The 15,024-nt window shown below is 33.6% G+C and overlaps 1 protein-coding gene across 3 annotated transcripts in view; it reads left to right on the top strand.

Annotated features, from left to right (window-relative positions):
- The first annotated feature begins 9,634 nt into the window (after nucleotides 1-9,634).
- LOC106468146 (ras and EF-hand domain-containing protein homolog) overlaps nucleotides 9,635-15,024 on the top strand; it is a 30,216-nt gene continuing 24,826 nt past the window's right edge. Inside the window, exons 1-3 of one of the 3 annotated variants that reach the window (XM_022397171.1) lie at nucleotides 9,635-10,319; nucleotides 10,484-10,545; nucleotides 13,575-14,053. In XM_022397171.1, coding sequence (XP_022252879.1) covers nucleotides 13,680-14,053 — 374 coding nt within the window. In that variant the 5' untranslated portion in view covers nucleotides 9,635-10,319; nucleotides 10,484-10,545; nucleotides 13,575-13,679. Of the gene's footprint in view, nucleotides 10,320-10,397; nucleotides 10,546-13,574; nucleotides 14,054-15,024 lie in introns of those variants that run through there. The other 2 variants (XM_022397187.1, XM_022397180.1) reach the window with 2 other exon arrangements.

The raw sequence follows: 15,024 nt of genomic DNA, 5'->3' as shown, positions 1-15,024 counted from the left end.
TACATTATAACATTTTTACATTAATCATGATTGATAAATGTTAATATGTGCTTTGCTTGTTTAACCCTTATGACAGAAAAGTGGTCAGTAAATTCACTAATGAAAAACAAATCGATAAAAAAAAAAGCTGATTATTGTAGTTTTGAAACACTCTGGTTATTACAGAACACTTCATTTGATTGTTATATGTTGGACTGGAGAATGTTCATTTAACGGAAGTTTTTGAAGTTTACATTTAATTTTACAACTCATTTCATATATGTTAAACTGAATATCTTAAAAGTGGGTTTTTTATGTATATACTTTTTATTATTACAACTGATTGTATATTTGAATAAGAAACTTAAATTATTGTAAAAATATTGCCACTTGGCACGATATTATTAATTTTTGAGTTTTGATATTATGTGAACTTGAGTTAGCATGTTTACATTTTTACATCATTTAAATGTGGCTTGAAATTAAAATGTTTTAATTTTTTAACAGTTAGATTTAAGACAAAGATGCTACATATAATTGAAACTTTTGTGCCACCAAGAAATTGTATTTAAATGTTTGCTAGCCAAATCCAGTCTTTTGTAATAAATTTTATAACTATAGAATGTGTACTATTGATTACCATTAGGAGAGCACCTCACAGTTTTGGGTTAATCTCTCCTTCGATATTTTTGTTGCTGTTTACCTACTATATATGTGTTTTGAGTATAGGTTCATCATCATGTCATCTATAGCCATATATTATTGTGCTGTTTCTCTGATGTAATTGCCTGAAGTTTTTATCGTGAAGTGTCACATTATATATATAGATAAAGGATGTTCAGAGAACTGTCCATTTTCTTCTGGAACTGAAGAGAATCCTTTTTGTTAATCAGAAGGATGATTTATTAAAGGAAGGTGAATTGAGATAACAAAAAGTCAAAAAATTATAACATCCTTTTAATGAAATTGACAAAAACGTATGTTTTTTGTGTAGCCTAGTTGAAAGGTTTGTTCCAAGACAGCTTTTGTGGTGGATCTCGGAGAGTAGTGAACAGCCTATTCATACCTCAGATTAAACTTACCTATTTTGTGTCAACTTCTAGTTTCTAATGAAGTGCTTTACTCTTGACATTCTTGGTCGTAAAAAGTTGTGTAGTAGTTTGAAGGGTAATTTAGATTGTGTAGCTCCTGCTGAATTGTAGTAGGGGCTTTCTAAGATAGTGCAGTAGGCTGTAATCAGATGTGGGCGTGTATATCTGTGTATACACCAAATAAAACTGGTAATGCATATTGGTGTTGATGTATTTTTTTTTAAATATACTCTTAATCATTGATGTTTCCCCCTACAATGAATCGGAAAGTTAATGTAACACCATTAACATTCACATTACTGCCTAATCCACTTGAGATGCAAATATAATTTTCAAAAATCTCGTATACATTTTATCCAAGAATCTAACTTGAAAAACTGAAAATATTTAATCGTTAACGGATACCGAAGAATACGAACTTTCTTCTGGTGGCTCAGCAGTAAGTCTGAGGGCTTATAATGCTAAAAATTGTGCATAGAGGACAGATAGACAATTATGTAGCTTTAAACTGAACAATAAACAACGAAATCCTAAGAATATGTTTAATGTTTATCTTTTTTTTTTTTACGAAAATATTTAAAAACTATTATTCAACATAGGAAGACCACGTGTTACTACAATTCATTATGAGAAACTTTGTTTTGCTAAATTTCTCTAATTTCAATTATGCGTGAAAGTTATTTAAATGTATAAAAAACCCTTTTAAATGAATTGGGTTATACTTCATGCTTTGGAAGAACGTCTTGAAAATTGCTATTATTACAAATAATTAATACCGAAAGAAAATTTAACAAACTTCATTCAGAAATGTGTAAGTTAAGAGCAGAACCTCTATACATGTTTATATGTATATCAGGCCAGTACTTAAAAGAAAACAAAAAAAAAAAACTTTTATTTTCTGTACTAAAGTTTGTGCATTAAAAGCAAGTTTAGAGATTTCTCATACTTGTATAACGTGTTTAGTTGCTAGTTCTGTATTTAATTTTTTAGTTTTGATCAGTCAGTAAATAGATACTTCATCATACCTACAAAAGTTTATATGTACATCGATTATTTCAAAAAAAGAAAAAAAAATTCGAAGAACCACGTACAAAAGTATGCAACATTATTTATTGAAACTCCTCGTGGTGTCGTTTCGAGGCAACTAATCGTATTGTTTTGTTGTTTTTTTCCTTCATGGTTAAGGCATGAACTAGTGGCTGGGTTGCAGGAGCCACGATATGCCGCTGAATGTACTTGGAGTGTGTTTTATAAACTTCAAACCCATTATTCGGTTAATGAGTAGCAGTTGTACAGATTCAAGACCGGAACAAAATAGTTTCATTTAACCCTCGTTCTGGAAAAATTAAGCAGACATCACCCATTTCTTTACTTTAAGTTATATGATAGATTTCGATCGTGTGGCATACTCTTGTAGGCGGAGAGGGGTGGTCTTCTAATTGGTTATCCTGCCATCGAAGTTAGTAAAATCATTGTGAATAACTGAGCTAAATTACACCGCTTGTAAATTTTCTGGCTTAGTTACGGCATATTTGATATAAATATGTAATTATAGAAATTTAACGGCTATTACGTTTCATCTGACGCTACCAATTAAATTTTTAGTCGGGAAGATATTACAATTAGTGTAACTGATAAAACTTGAAATTATGAATATATAAAATGTAGTCAAAAGTATGCCTTCGTAAAGTCTTGACTGTCTTCCATACATAACACCGTGCTGTTTCCACCAGATGGCAATACTGTGGATAAGTCTAAATCGTATGTAACTATACGTATTGAGAAAGTTTCATTAAAGCTGCCACCTTTTATATTCAAGTGTAAATTTAGTGTTATGTTGAGTTCCTTGGGAAAAGCTTGTTCTATATAGTGTCATGTTGAGTTCCTTGTGAAAAGCTTGTTCTATATAGTGTTATGTTGAGTTCCTTGTGAAAAGCTTGTTCTATATTCATGAAATTTGTTTTATTTCTGAAAATACATTAATCAGAAATTTCACTGTGAAAGTACAGGCAATTACTAAGAAAAGCTCATGCAGGATGCTTCTACAGTGATGTCTTATCTCTAGGATAATCTTGCACGTATTCACTATGTTGAGCGAATAAATACAATAATAAAAAATGAAAGAAGAACGTCTGTTTAAGAACCTATACAAATTCCTAGTAGGGCGTGTTATAAGAGCTCGAATATAGGATACGTAACATGCGCTAATGATATTTTGGGTACTTTTACAAAACAAAGATGTAAATTTCACAAAGCGAGCATTCATCAATTTTTCATATAGGAACCACAGAAATAATGTACAGTTAAAGAATACGTGTTATATTTCGATAACGTCTAAATAACCTTTGCAAAACTTATTCGAATTATAATAAAAGTTCGTCAGAATACATAGTTAGTATTACATAAAGTTTATAGATTCAATAAAACAAGGTTAGGCTAGTTTAAGGTCAGCTTTAGAAGAGCGATTATGACCACTTCACGAATGCTAAAGTGTAATTAATCGTCAAATTTTCTTACATTGTTATTTTTGACAAGATTCAACTGAAATACGGCATTAACTAGAATATGATGAGTTCTAATAGTTTATATTTACACAAAATATATGTATGATAAAATGTGCATATAGATTTATTTAAAGACACTAAATGACAGGAACTAAGGGCACCAGTTTTAATAAAACATTCACAGATCTTTTTATTAATGAAAATATTCATCCAGTTTTAAAAAGTTGTGATATGTTTTTTCATTAGCATAGTGTAACTGTTCACAATTCTATAAGCCTGACTAACCAAAACTGTAACCAAATTAATTTGAATTTCTGTTTATTCACATATATGTAATGTATATTGAAATGTTAGACTAGAAACACATTCATGTTCCACGAATAATATAATGTTTAGGTGCTTGTTATTTCAAATTAAATAGCGTAAAGACTTACATAAAAGGTGGCTAACAAAGTAACATTCTTTATTCTAAAAATTCAGGAATATAACTTAAATAACCCATTGCGTTATAGCAACAAATGTCTTGGATTTTTCATTTAGTGTTTAATAAATACGATTTGTGATAGATATATGCTCAGTGTAAAAGAATAAGCTTCAATCTCTTAATTAATGTAATCAGGCTCTGTTGCTGCACAGTACTGTTAGAAATGTATATAGTTGACAGTCAAATAATCCCGAGATTAAGAGTTGTAGTTATCTTTTTAGATGTTTAAAGGCAGTCAAAGCAGTGGCGTAAGTTTGACCTCGCAATTGCGGGGGAGGGAGGAGCCAAAAGAGGGCTCGAAAGGTCTGACAATTTGTCGACAAGGGGAAGAAGACATACAATTTAGTTTGTTGGACCTAAAGGGCGGTTTCACTATTCTGGTAGAGTACAAACATGTAGAGAAAGGACAGAGCAGACTGAGTCCATACACCGACTGCCTCAGTTTGTGGTACATACTATCTTGGTGGAAATATAATAATTACAAGTAAAAGTACCCGTCCCCAGTGACAGGAAAAGTTGAAGTTAATCTATCAGTTTAAATTATTTCATGAACTTTAAAAAGGTTAATTGTGTTGCCCTCTTGGTTTCATCCAGAGCCAAAGCTCTGAGCTACTTATACCGCCCACCGCGAAAACTAACTGTTGAACATTTCACTCATGCTCAGAGCCGCTCAACAATAACATACGGTAAATCTACATTTCTATTATTTAAGTTATGTCACAATTTGAAATGTGAATGATAGTGTGATTAATTCCTAACAGTTTAGTGTGGAAAATACTGCTTGCGAAATAAAATTTGGCATCAACATTATTCATGCCTGTTCTCTCGTCATTTCAAAAGTGAATGTTGAGCTTTGCCTGCGTGCGCAGCTTTTCAAACGGGAAACAGACGAACACTCGGACAGACACCACAGTTCCCAATATATATATATATAAGGTAGTTCGACCATGCATACTACTACGTACTTCGCTTTCACTAATGCGTAAATTAACTGACCCGAAATTTGATACACGTGTAATTCGAAAATAATACGAGATACAATTTTAAGTTTCGATTAATTTTGAAATTTCATTTAAGTTAATGATATCAATCAGTCATAATCATAATTACAATAATTGGGAAATAAATATAGGAGGCCTAATTATTTTCATCTAGAGGGGGCATCTTTTGTAGTTACGCCAATGAGTCGAAGTATTGTATTACGTCTCCTTTCACTCACAATTTCGGCTGTAATCCCAACAATACCTCCCGAGACTTGGCCAACATAGAAGACTTAGGTCATTTCTAAATCTACGTAATAAGGTAACAATGTAAAATGATATTCATATATATAGGAAAAAATAATAGGTGTAATTAATAATATTCAAATTTATATTTAAACAATATAATCAATAATATCAATGAAAAATATAATGCACCGTGACTTAGAAAACACTTAAGATTCATTAATTGCAATAGTGCACATCTAACGAAATTACCCGATAGAACATATAGAAAAATTAAAAATTATAAAATAACGAATACTAACCGTCTATAAGGAGAACCATAGTGGTATTCTGTCTCTGATTTACTAGAAAAGCGAGACACCATTATCAAATCTCAACATCATTTAGAACGTAGTTTAATTTCTATCGTCTTACAGAAATAAACGATAATTAAATTGGTTTCAACTGTCTTCGTAATATTTTTTTTAGTACCAACCGTATAATACCAACTGTACTAACTGTGTTGTAAATTTTCCACACTCTGTTTATATGTATTCTGATTAAGAAGTTAGCACACAGGATCACATACAAAAGGTGTAATGGTTTTCAAACGAGACCCTAAACACGAATGCTTTCGAATAATTCACTATTTTTCTTCAGAAATAGTGAAGAAGAACAGAAGGAGAATAGAAGAAGAAAGCGTTCGAGTATTTGGTCTCTTTGAAAACCTATATATATACATATAGGGTAATAAAATAAACAACTAGTCAGAGGCTGTTTTAATAAACTGTAAAACACAACAATAAATTGTATAATTAAATTAACCAAAGTACTGCAGTAGAATGATGATATTGAACGTAATTTGAGTAGCTAGTGTAAAAATAAAGTTATTAGATTCCAAAGCCACACATCTCTTACAAATGTTAAAAGGAGCAGACAACGAGAAGTAATATATATATTAAAATCTTTATAAATTTCCAAAAGGAATACAGCACATACAGATACATAAGTTATCACTCTAATACATTAATTCAATAAATAATGAAATATCATCAGATGATATTTTAACGAAGCTAATGAGGTTGTAATATGATACACTGTTCGTTTGTTTGTAAGTAAGCACAGAGCTATACAATGGGCTATCTGTGCTCTGCCCACCACTGGTATCGAAACCCGGATTCTAGCGTTGTAAATACGTAGACATACCGCTGTGACACTGGGGGGCTGACTCCATATTACACATAGGTACAGCAGTTACTGTACCATTTTGTTTTTGACTTGGTAAAATAATAATATTTTGTTTTTTGGTAATCCAGCCTTGTCACTGAGTATCACACAGGGTCCAAAATGTCTAACTTCGATGTTGATTGAATTCCAGACAGGCCTCTACTTGTCTGTTTGAGCTGTTTGTATAAAAGGAGTTCTTGTATGATAATTCTTTCAGTTTGTTCTGTGTTGTATGAACAGTAAGATGTGCCGAAAAACTCTCACTGAACAGGAGATTTTGAAACTTTTGCAGAGGGGTGAAACTGAATACGTAGCTGAGGTATTCAGCGATGATGACGACTGACGTCGACCCTACATTGCATAGTGCAAATGAATAAATACAGTAATAGTGAGCTAAGTGACAAAAATCTGAAACTTTTCAGATTTTTGCTGCCGACATCTGCCTTTCAAGAAATAAACAAGAGAGATGGGAAGAGAAGTCCAAAGAAGTTCTCGTGGAGAAACATAATGAACCCCACTCCAGGTGTAATAAAGTACGCATTTCAGCGTCTTAATTACAGTCTTTTAATACGCGCTTTATGCTTAATGTAATTTTGCAATAAAGTAGCCAACACGCATGGTTCAACATGCTTTGACAGTAGCTAAAATTCAATATACAAAATGAGATTTGTGCTTGCTAAATACTTCGTGTACTGGCGGGAGTTTATCGATCTAGTGGGGATAGTTTAGAAGAGTTGTGGTCTGAGGAACAAGGTACGCCAGTTTTCAGAGCAGCTATATCACTAAAGTTCAAGACAATTACAATATTCCTACAATTTGAAGATAGAAATGTCCGTCGAAGTCGCCAGTGCTCTAATACAACTACATGTGTCGGAGATCTGGGAAACGTTTGTTTCTCTTTTTCATTTGAGAGTGTGACAACAGATGAACAGCTAGTAACTCTCAAAGGTCGCTGTCTTATCAGGCAATAGATGTCATCAAAACCAGCAAAACACGGTATAAAGTTCTGGTTGTTCTGTGATTCTAAAAAGAGTCATATGTTCTAAACGCTGATATTTACTTAGGGGAAGAGTCTTTTGCAATTCCAACAACATATTTGCAGAGAAAAGATGTAATCAAATTGTCCATAGTTTTTAGAGAGCCCTGTACGAACACATAACTACTGACAACGTTTTTACTAGAGTGCAATTGGTCAAGAATCTATTAGAGAAGAAACTAACTTTATTGGTACCATTCGTAAAAGTCACCCAGAAATTCCAATAGAGTTTCTTTCCAACCACAAAGTCCCCATAAGTTTATTAGATTTTCAGGATAAACTAACGCTTGTCAGTTATGTTCTTAAAAAGTGTAAAGCTGTTGTTTTCCTGTCATCAATTCACACAACTGATTCTGTATCTGCAGCGGAAAAGAAATCTGACATTACTCATTTTTACAACAAAAAGTGGTGTGAACTCGTGTGATCAAATGGTTTCTGCATACACTACCAGACGAATCAGCAGATGTTGGCTAAAGGTAATATTTTCAAATAGCTTGAACATTGCCTGTTTGAATGCTCACGTCATTTGAATTGTTGTGAATCTTCCATTGAACGAGAGATCTCTGTCAACTAAAAGGTTTTTTTCTAAGACAGCTGGGAAAAGAAGTGGTGAGAGGGGGCGGACTGGACTCAAAAATTTTACCGGGAAAAAGCTAGAAGGGGCCCAGAAATTTTTTTGTTTTCTCTATTATGCTGACAGAGCAGTAATTTATTTTTTACGTACTTTCCAAGGGGGCCCCCGGGATTTTTTTCCTGGGATCTCGTTAGGCCAGCTTGTGCCTGTTGGTGAAACCATAAATCCAAACAAGAATCATTCATGGGTTGTTTCGTGCGGCAAAAGGAGCAGAAATTCAAAACAAGTGGTAGGAAGATCGTCTAGTACAAAAGATACGTGAAAGATGGGCAATATGTCTTCGTGAAAATGTCAAAAACTCAGGAAACGTGTTAACTGGAAAATTTAATTATACTGAGCACACGGCAACCGTTTGCAGCATACGCCTAAATACTGATGCATTTCAAATATTTATATAAATGTTATCGCATGATGTCTGTATTTTATTTATTGTGTTTTGAAATATAGTAATCTTGTTTACAAAAATTCTAGTGTGTTTCCAATAACTATTACATATGTAGGGTCATTTTGATCCTAAGATTTCTGTTTAAAAGTGAATTTTGGGAACCTAAGATGGTTAAATTACAAAAAATACCCAGTTTAACAATATGAACACTAAACTCGAAAGCAAAGAACTATAGTGCATGAGGCTTCACGAAATGTTTATACAAATGTAGCTTATGGCAAGAGTTGGTAGCTTAGTGTTGTGAAACCCTGTTGAAATCATTAATAACATTCATACTTTATAAGAAACTTCACTGTAAACTGAGATTCGTGTACGTAAATCCACGTATTATCAAGAAATCATCGAGGGTCCATCAGCGGTCTGAAGCTTTATAATGCTAAAAACCAGGGTTCGATACCAGCGGTGAGCACAGCAGAGATAGCCCATTGTGTAGCTTTGTGCCGTATAAAAACAAACAAGTCAACAAGGAATCGTAAAACCTCTCGCTGATACAGAAGTCATAAGGAGTTTTACATAAGTATCAGTCTTGTTTTTGCTTGATGTAAGGAATTAAATAAATATTTTGATAGTAATAATAAAACTCCAAATTAACGATAAAAGTTGAACCATCTTTCATCACACTATACTCTTTCGTGTGCATGCTGGGCCAACGTGGTATTTAAAGACAAAGGTATATAAATAAATATGGGTCACACGAGACAGCATATATGATGCTGCCTTGTGTATCGATAGAGGTAGAAACAAACACTGGCAACGAGAGTTCTTCCAACAGGTGTTTCGACGCATTGTACACTTGTGGAGTACCACTACCTAAGTTATGTGTTTAAACGGCGCAGAAACAAACTGATGATTATACAGATGCTTATTGCACAAATTTATTAGTTTAGGTCACTAGTGACATCAGAAGGATCCCAGTGTTTAAGCCTGTTGGTTTCCATTTCAATAAATGGGACAGAAAAATAACTGGAACCGTTGCTGACTTACTGACATAAGAAAATTGTTAGTGGCTGAACCTGCTTGCTTTCAGAATCACATAAGTGTGCAAGAAGTTTCGGAATAATAAGTTTTATTTTTGGATGTACCACCATAACATTTCAAGTCAGGACTGGTTTAGTGACATCAAGAAACCTTGAGCCATCGGGTCAGCTTGGTCCCAGAACTATTCTAGTTGGAAAGTATTTCTTTTTAACGTCGGCAGTATAAATATTTTGAGAATTTATGATCAGTGCCAGTGAGTTATTATAGATACCCCTTATAAAAGTACTGAAGGGAATAGAAAGAAAATCCGAGTACGGAATCATCAGATTGGATAAAGAAAATGTCTCTCTCAGGTGGACACTATTATTGTCGTAGACTTACTAACATTAATAGTGATCGTCAACATTAGCTTTGTAAAAACTACCAGTGTTCAAAGTTTATCGAATCAACCCCAGAAAATAAAGCGATATCAGATTATTAACTTGCATCAACAAGAAAAACGTGTAGGTCACTTCGTTATTTGCTTACAGAACTTCAGACCTATCGTCTATATCCGTTTGATAACTACAAGCACTGCTGGGAGTTAACTGTTTGTAAGCATCTGTCGACCAAGACTTTCCAGATATAGGCTGTGCTCAAGGAAGTACAGGTGATCTCACTGTACGGCCTATTATTGAGAGATGATAATAGATGCTATTAGGTCAATATTGAACTAAGGATTAGTCCATTAATATAGGTAAGTACGTAGTTGACACCAAGGTCACTATCAAACCGTCTAAAACAAACAGTGTCGGCACATTGTTTTACGAGGTTTAATAGAAAACTAATCAATTCTAGTGTACCAGCGTTGTAACGTCGACTCCCTCATATTTGTAATTGGATTTGTTTGTTTATTCTTAGCTACACAATGGGCCACCTGCACTCTGTCCTCGGCGGTGAATCAAACTCAGGATTTTAAAAGTGTAAGTCCTCAAACTTACCGATGATCCGCTGGAAAATGTTTTTAATTGAAGCACAAAGATGGGATAACTTAATGTTTAACAAAATTAATCATAATGATTACTTTCAGTATAAGCTTTTCTATTAAACCTCTTTTTCTTTTTTATCAATCAAAGCTAAAATATCATCAGCCCTCTATTCTTGGAGACAACTCCAGTTAGATATCTTAGAAATGGATGTTTTAAATATCTGGTGAACTTTCATGACGTTCCTTAGCATGGAAATAAATCCAACGGGAAAAATCTTATTGAACTGCTCTCTATTTTTGTTTTATTGTCCTATCTTATTCAACCGATATTCTGTAATTAATTATTAATTCCAGGTTTAAGATGTATAAATACACTGCCATTGATTCGGAAGACCAGAACTGTTCCTACTTCATAATTTTTGTTTCTTAGTACAATGAGTTAGTTCTATGTTTCTTCAGAAATTTTGGTAAACAGTTTACCTATCGTTTTTTTTAAGTAAATAAATAAACATATATATGTATATAAATATAAAGAAGAAATAAATAATCCCAAGATCAACATCCGATTTTTAAGAAGGTAGAAAGTACAGTAACAGGGATCCACTATGCATGACAACACCTCTCCTATTCTTAAAATAAGAACCCAACTCACCGAAAGGGAAAATAGTTTTTGAAGTTCTTTTGGTAAAAATATTAGTTCTGAATTATGTTTTCTATTTATGGTCTTTATGCGATATATTTCACAATGAGGTTTTTTGGATTGGTGAAATAGTCACTACAAGCAAAAGTACCCATCTCCAGTGATAGGAAAAGTTAAAATTAATCTAACAAAAATACCCGTCCCCCAGTGACGGAAATAGTTTAAGTTAGTCTCTTAATTTAAATTATTTCATGGACTTAAAAAATGTTAATTGTGTTTCCCTCTTGGTTTCACTCAGAGCCAAAACTCTGAGCTACTTATATCGCCCACCGCGAAAAGTAACCGTTGAACATTTCACTCATGCTCGGAGCCGCTCAACAATAACATACGGTGAATCTACATTCTTATTTTTGAAGTTACGTCACATTTTGAAATGTGAATGATAGTGTGAGTAATTCCTAACAACATAGTATAGAATATCTTGCTTGCGAAATACAGTTTGATATCAACGTTATTCGTGTCTGTTTTCCCGTCATTTCAAAAGTTAATGTTGAGCTTTGCCTACGTGCGCAGCTTTTCAAACGGGAAACAGACGAAAACTAGGACAGACACCACCGTTCGCAATAAATATAAGATATGCTATGGAGAGTATGTGACACTTAGGACAGAGTGAGTCAATAGACACTTGGTTCCAATAGTTAAAAGGGTTAATTTGGAAGTTGTGACAGTGTAAACAGTGTATTTTCTCTGTTCTGCATGTCCTATGATCATCGGAATTTTGTGTACCTTTGAATTTTAAGAATATTTTGATATTTCATTTTTATGTTTTCGATATATTTCAACATAAAATATTCAAGTATTATTTTGGGGTTCACGTGACAGACTTCAGGTTTTACGCACTTATAAGTAGATTTATCAAATTACACATTTGTATTTTTGAAACGTTGTTCTCAATAAATTTAATATTTCATTCTTCTTCACAATTGGGTTTATGCAGCCACGACTGGCCGCCATCTTAACATATTCATTTTTAATATTTCGTTAAATATCGCATGTCAGCATGTTGAGAATTCGTGTTCTTAAAATATATGCATGTATTGTATCGTACGAATAGGTATAATACACCTAGGGTGAATTAGACCGTTGAACAACACATGTAATATTGTTTTTAACGCTCAGTAATATGATCAATGACTCTTACAACTTACTCCGTTTAGCGTTTTGTACAGATCACGCATCACAGCCTCCATTTTAACATATGCTTTATTCGTAGTCTGTTTATTCTTAGCGATATAGAGTTTTTTATTTTTCTGCCAGTGGTTTTACGAACTGTTGCAGGTAATCGTTTGATTGTTCATAAAATATATTTTATTATTCTGTTTTATTAGGGAGTAAAGTATCTGATCTTACGATCAAATTTGCACTAAATGTGTGCGTGTAACATGTTTCTCAAAAACAACTGTTATGAAATAAATAATTTCACACTCACATCAAGTATGAGCAATGTGACTTTTATTCACCATGGAATATCTTAAGTCATCAGTGTGACCTTTTAAATCATGAAATATCTTACGAGTGTAACTTTATACATCGTGGAATTTCTTAAATTACACAGGCCGGCGAATTTAAACTTCATAAAAGTTGTTTTGGTTTTAATAACGCATTTTCCATAATTCAGCTACGTAGATTTAGAAAATAATATTCTTTTTTTTCTATCACGTAAGATTTTTTTTTTTTACAAATCGGGAAGAAAAAACAAGCTCTTACTTAGATCAAATTATTATTTCGTTTACCACAATGAACATTTTTTATTTTTATGTTTGGGTTCTAGAACGATCGATAAGACTCTCACGTCGCGATTGGTCTAGAGAAATCTATATCCAGTGGTTGTCAACATTTTAAGCATAACAAAATGTGACCCGATTTCAATAAATATCATTCACTTATGTAAAAGTACATACTACCTTTTGTGAAACATCTGTACGTGATGGAGAAAAATGGATACCATTTTCGGATTCAGCGTACAGGAATTACCGTATAAGATGTAAAAAAAATCAAGACAATAAAACTATCGCAGGCCTGTGTTACCAGTGTCTATTCATTGATAAATCGTATCACTCCTGAAATATATATCCCTAATATAATTAACAAAATAAAGAACTTTAAAGATCAGTGGATATTAATTAGCCGCTATTATTTATTTGAAGATAATGATTAAAAACACCCCCACCCCTCCTTGGTGGTTCCTAATGTTTGATTCTACGATGATGCCATAAAAGGATAACAGTATAACTATTTCATATATTTTATTGAATTCTATTGTTGTGAATAAGCCTTTCAAATAACAATCCAATTAATTAAGATTTTGTTTTATAAAATTTTAGTTTTCTCCTACACTGAAGTTCATCAGTTCATCAAGCTTCGAATGTAAACTTCAGTTACCATAATATGAATGCTATTTTAGTGGTTCTTCATTTACGTAATTCACAATGGCTTCTGCTGAATTAGAGAATCTGTTTAAGGCTTGTGACACCAGAGGGACAGGCTACTTAGGTCAAGATGAAGTAAGGGAACTATGTGCTAAGTTTGGAATCGTTGCTCAAGATGCCGATGCTATATTTGATGATCTGGATCACGACGGTGATGGAAAAATTGATTTTGAAGATTTTTCAAAAGGGTTCACTGACTTCCTAACGCTGTCTTCAACACCACCTACTAAAGATTTGGATATTGCAGCCCAAAGTCTAAAACAATCGTTTGATTCCGATCCGATTTCTTGTCTTGACAGTGAGAAGAAACAAATGGTATTTCAAGCATGGAAGAATCTAACAACGGAACTAGGGAAAGCAGGAAACCTTATCAGGTATCTGTTGCAAAATATTAGTTTATAGAAAATTTTTGTTTGTTTATTTAAGCGTAAAGCCGCGGAATGGGCTATCTAAAACCTTATTGCAAGTACACAAACCCCGAATCTTAGCCTTATAAGCCACCAAGCTTACAGCTGAGCCACCGAAATGGGACATTGTTTTTGTTTGTTTTGAATTTCGCGCAAAGCTACACGAGGGCTATCTGCACTAGCCGTCCTTAATTTAGCTGTGAAAGACTAGAGAGAAGGCTGCTATTCATCACCACGCACCGCCAACTCTTGGGCTACTCTTTTACCAATGAATAGTGGGATTGACCGTCACATTATAACGCCCCCACGGCTGAAAGGGCTAACGTGTTTGATTCGAACCTGCGACCCTCAAATTGCGAGTCAAGCGCCCTAACCACTTGGCCGTGCCATAAAGAAGGCGTTATCTTGACTGTACCATAATAACAATAAGCTCTTCTAATGTAACTAGTTATTAAAGCTCTTGCAAACATCATATTCAAAGTTTACCAAAGATAAACTAATCTAGAGGCACTTTAGTCACACCACCCAAGTTAGAAGGTGGAGTAAAACTGTCGTGCCTTTCTATATACAAGAACCGAACTTTTCCCGATCTCTGCTGGAATGCCACTATTCTTGAGTTCTGAACAGATATAAACACCCTTACATCACATTAGTAATAACAGCTTCAGATCTGTTTTAAATTAAGAAAAATAAGAAATAAAAAAGTGGTACAATTATTGTTCTTCTCCTTGTTGACGTGACAAAAAACACAGTAAACAAAATTCAAATAGTAGGCATTAATCTTAACTAGGAATTATTGACAGCTCTAGATCATATATTGCTATTTTTATGAATATGTTTTGATAATTGTAAATTTGTATTTATTTCCAAACTAACTAGGGGTAGAACGAAAGCCTGAAGTGAGTGAATGGTGTTGTGGTCTTAGACGCCCCCCCCCC

This window comes from Limulus polyphemus, unplaced genomic scaffold (assembly GCF_000517525.1).
Source record: "Limulus polyphemus unplaced genomic scaffold, Limulus_polyphemus-2.1.2 Scaffold86, whole genome shotgun sequence".
Taxonomy (NCBI): domain Eukaryota; kingdom Metazoa; phylum Arthropoda; class Merostomata; order Xiphosura; family Limulidae; genus Limulus; species Limulus polyphemus.
Note: the sequence above shows the minus strand (reverse complement) of the source record. Positions and strands in the feature narration are given on the sequence as shown.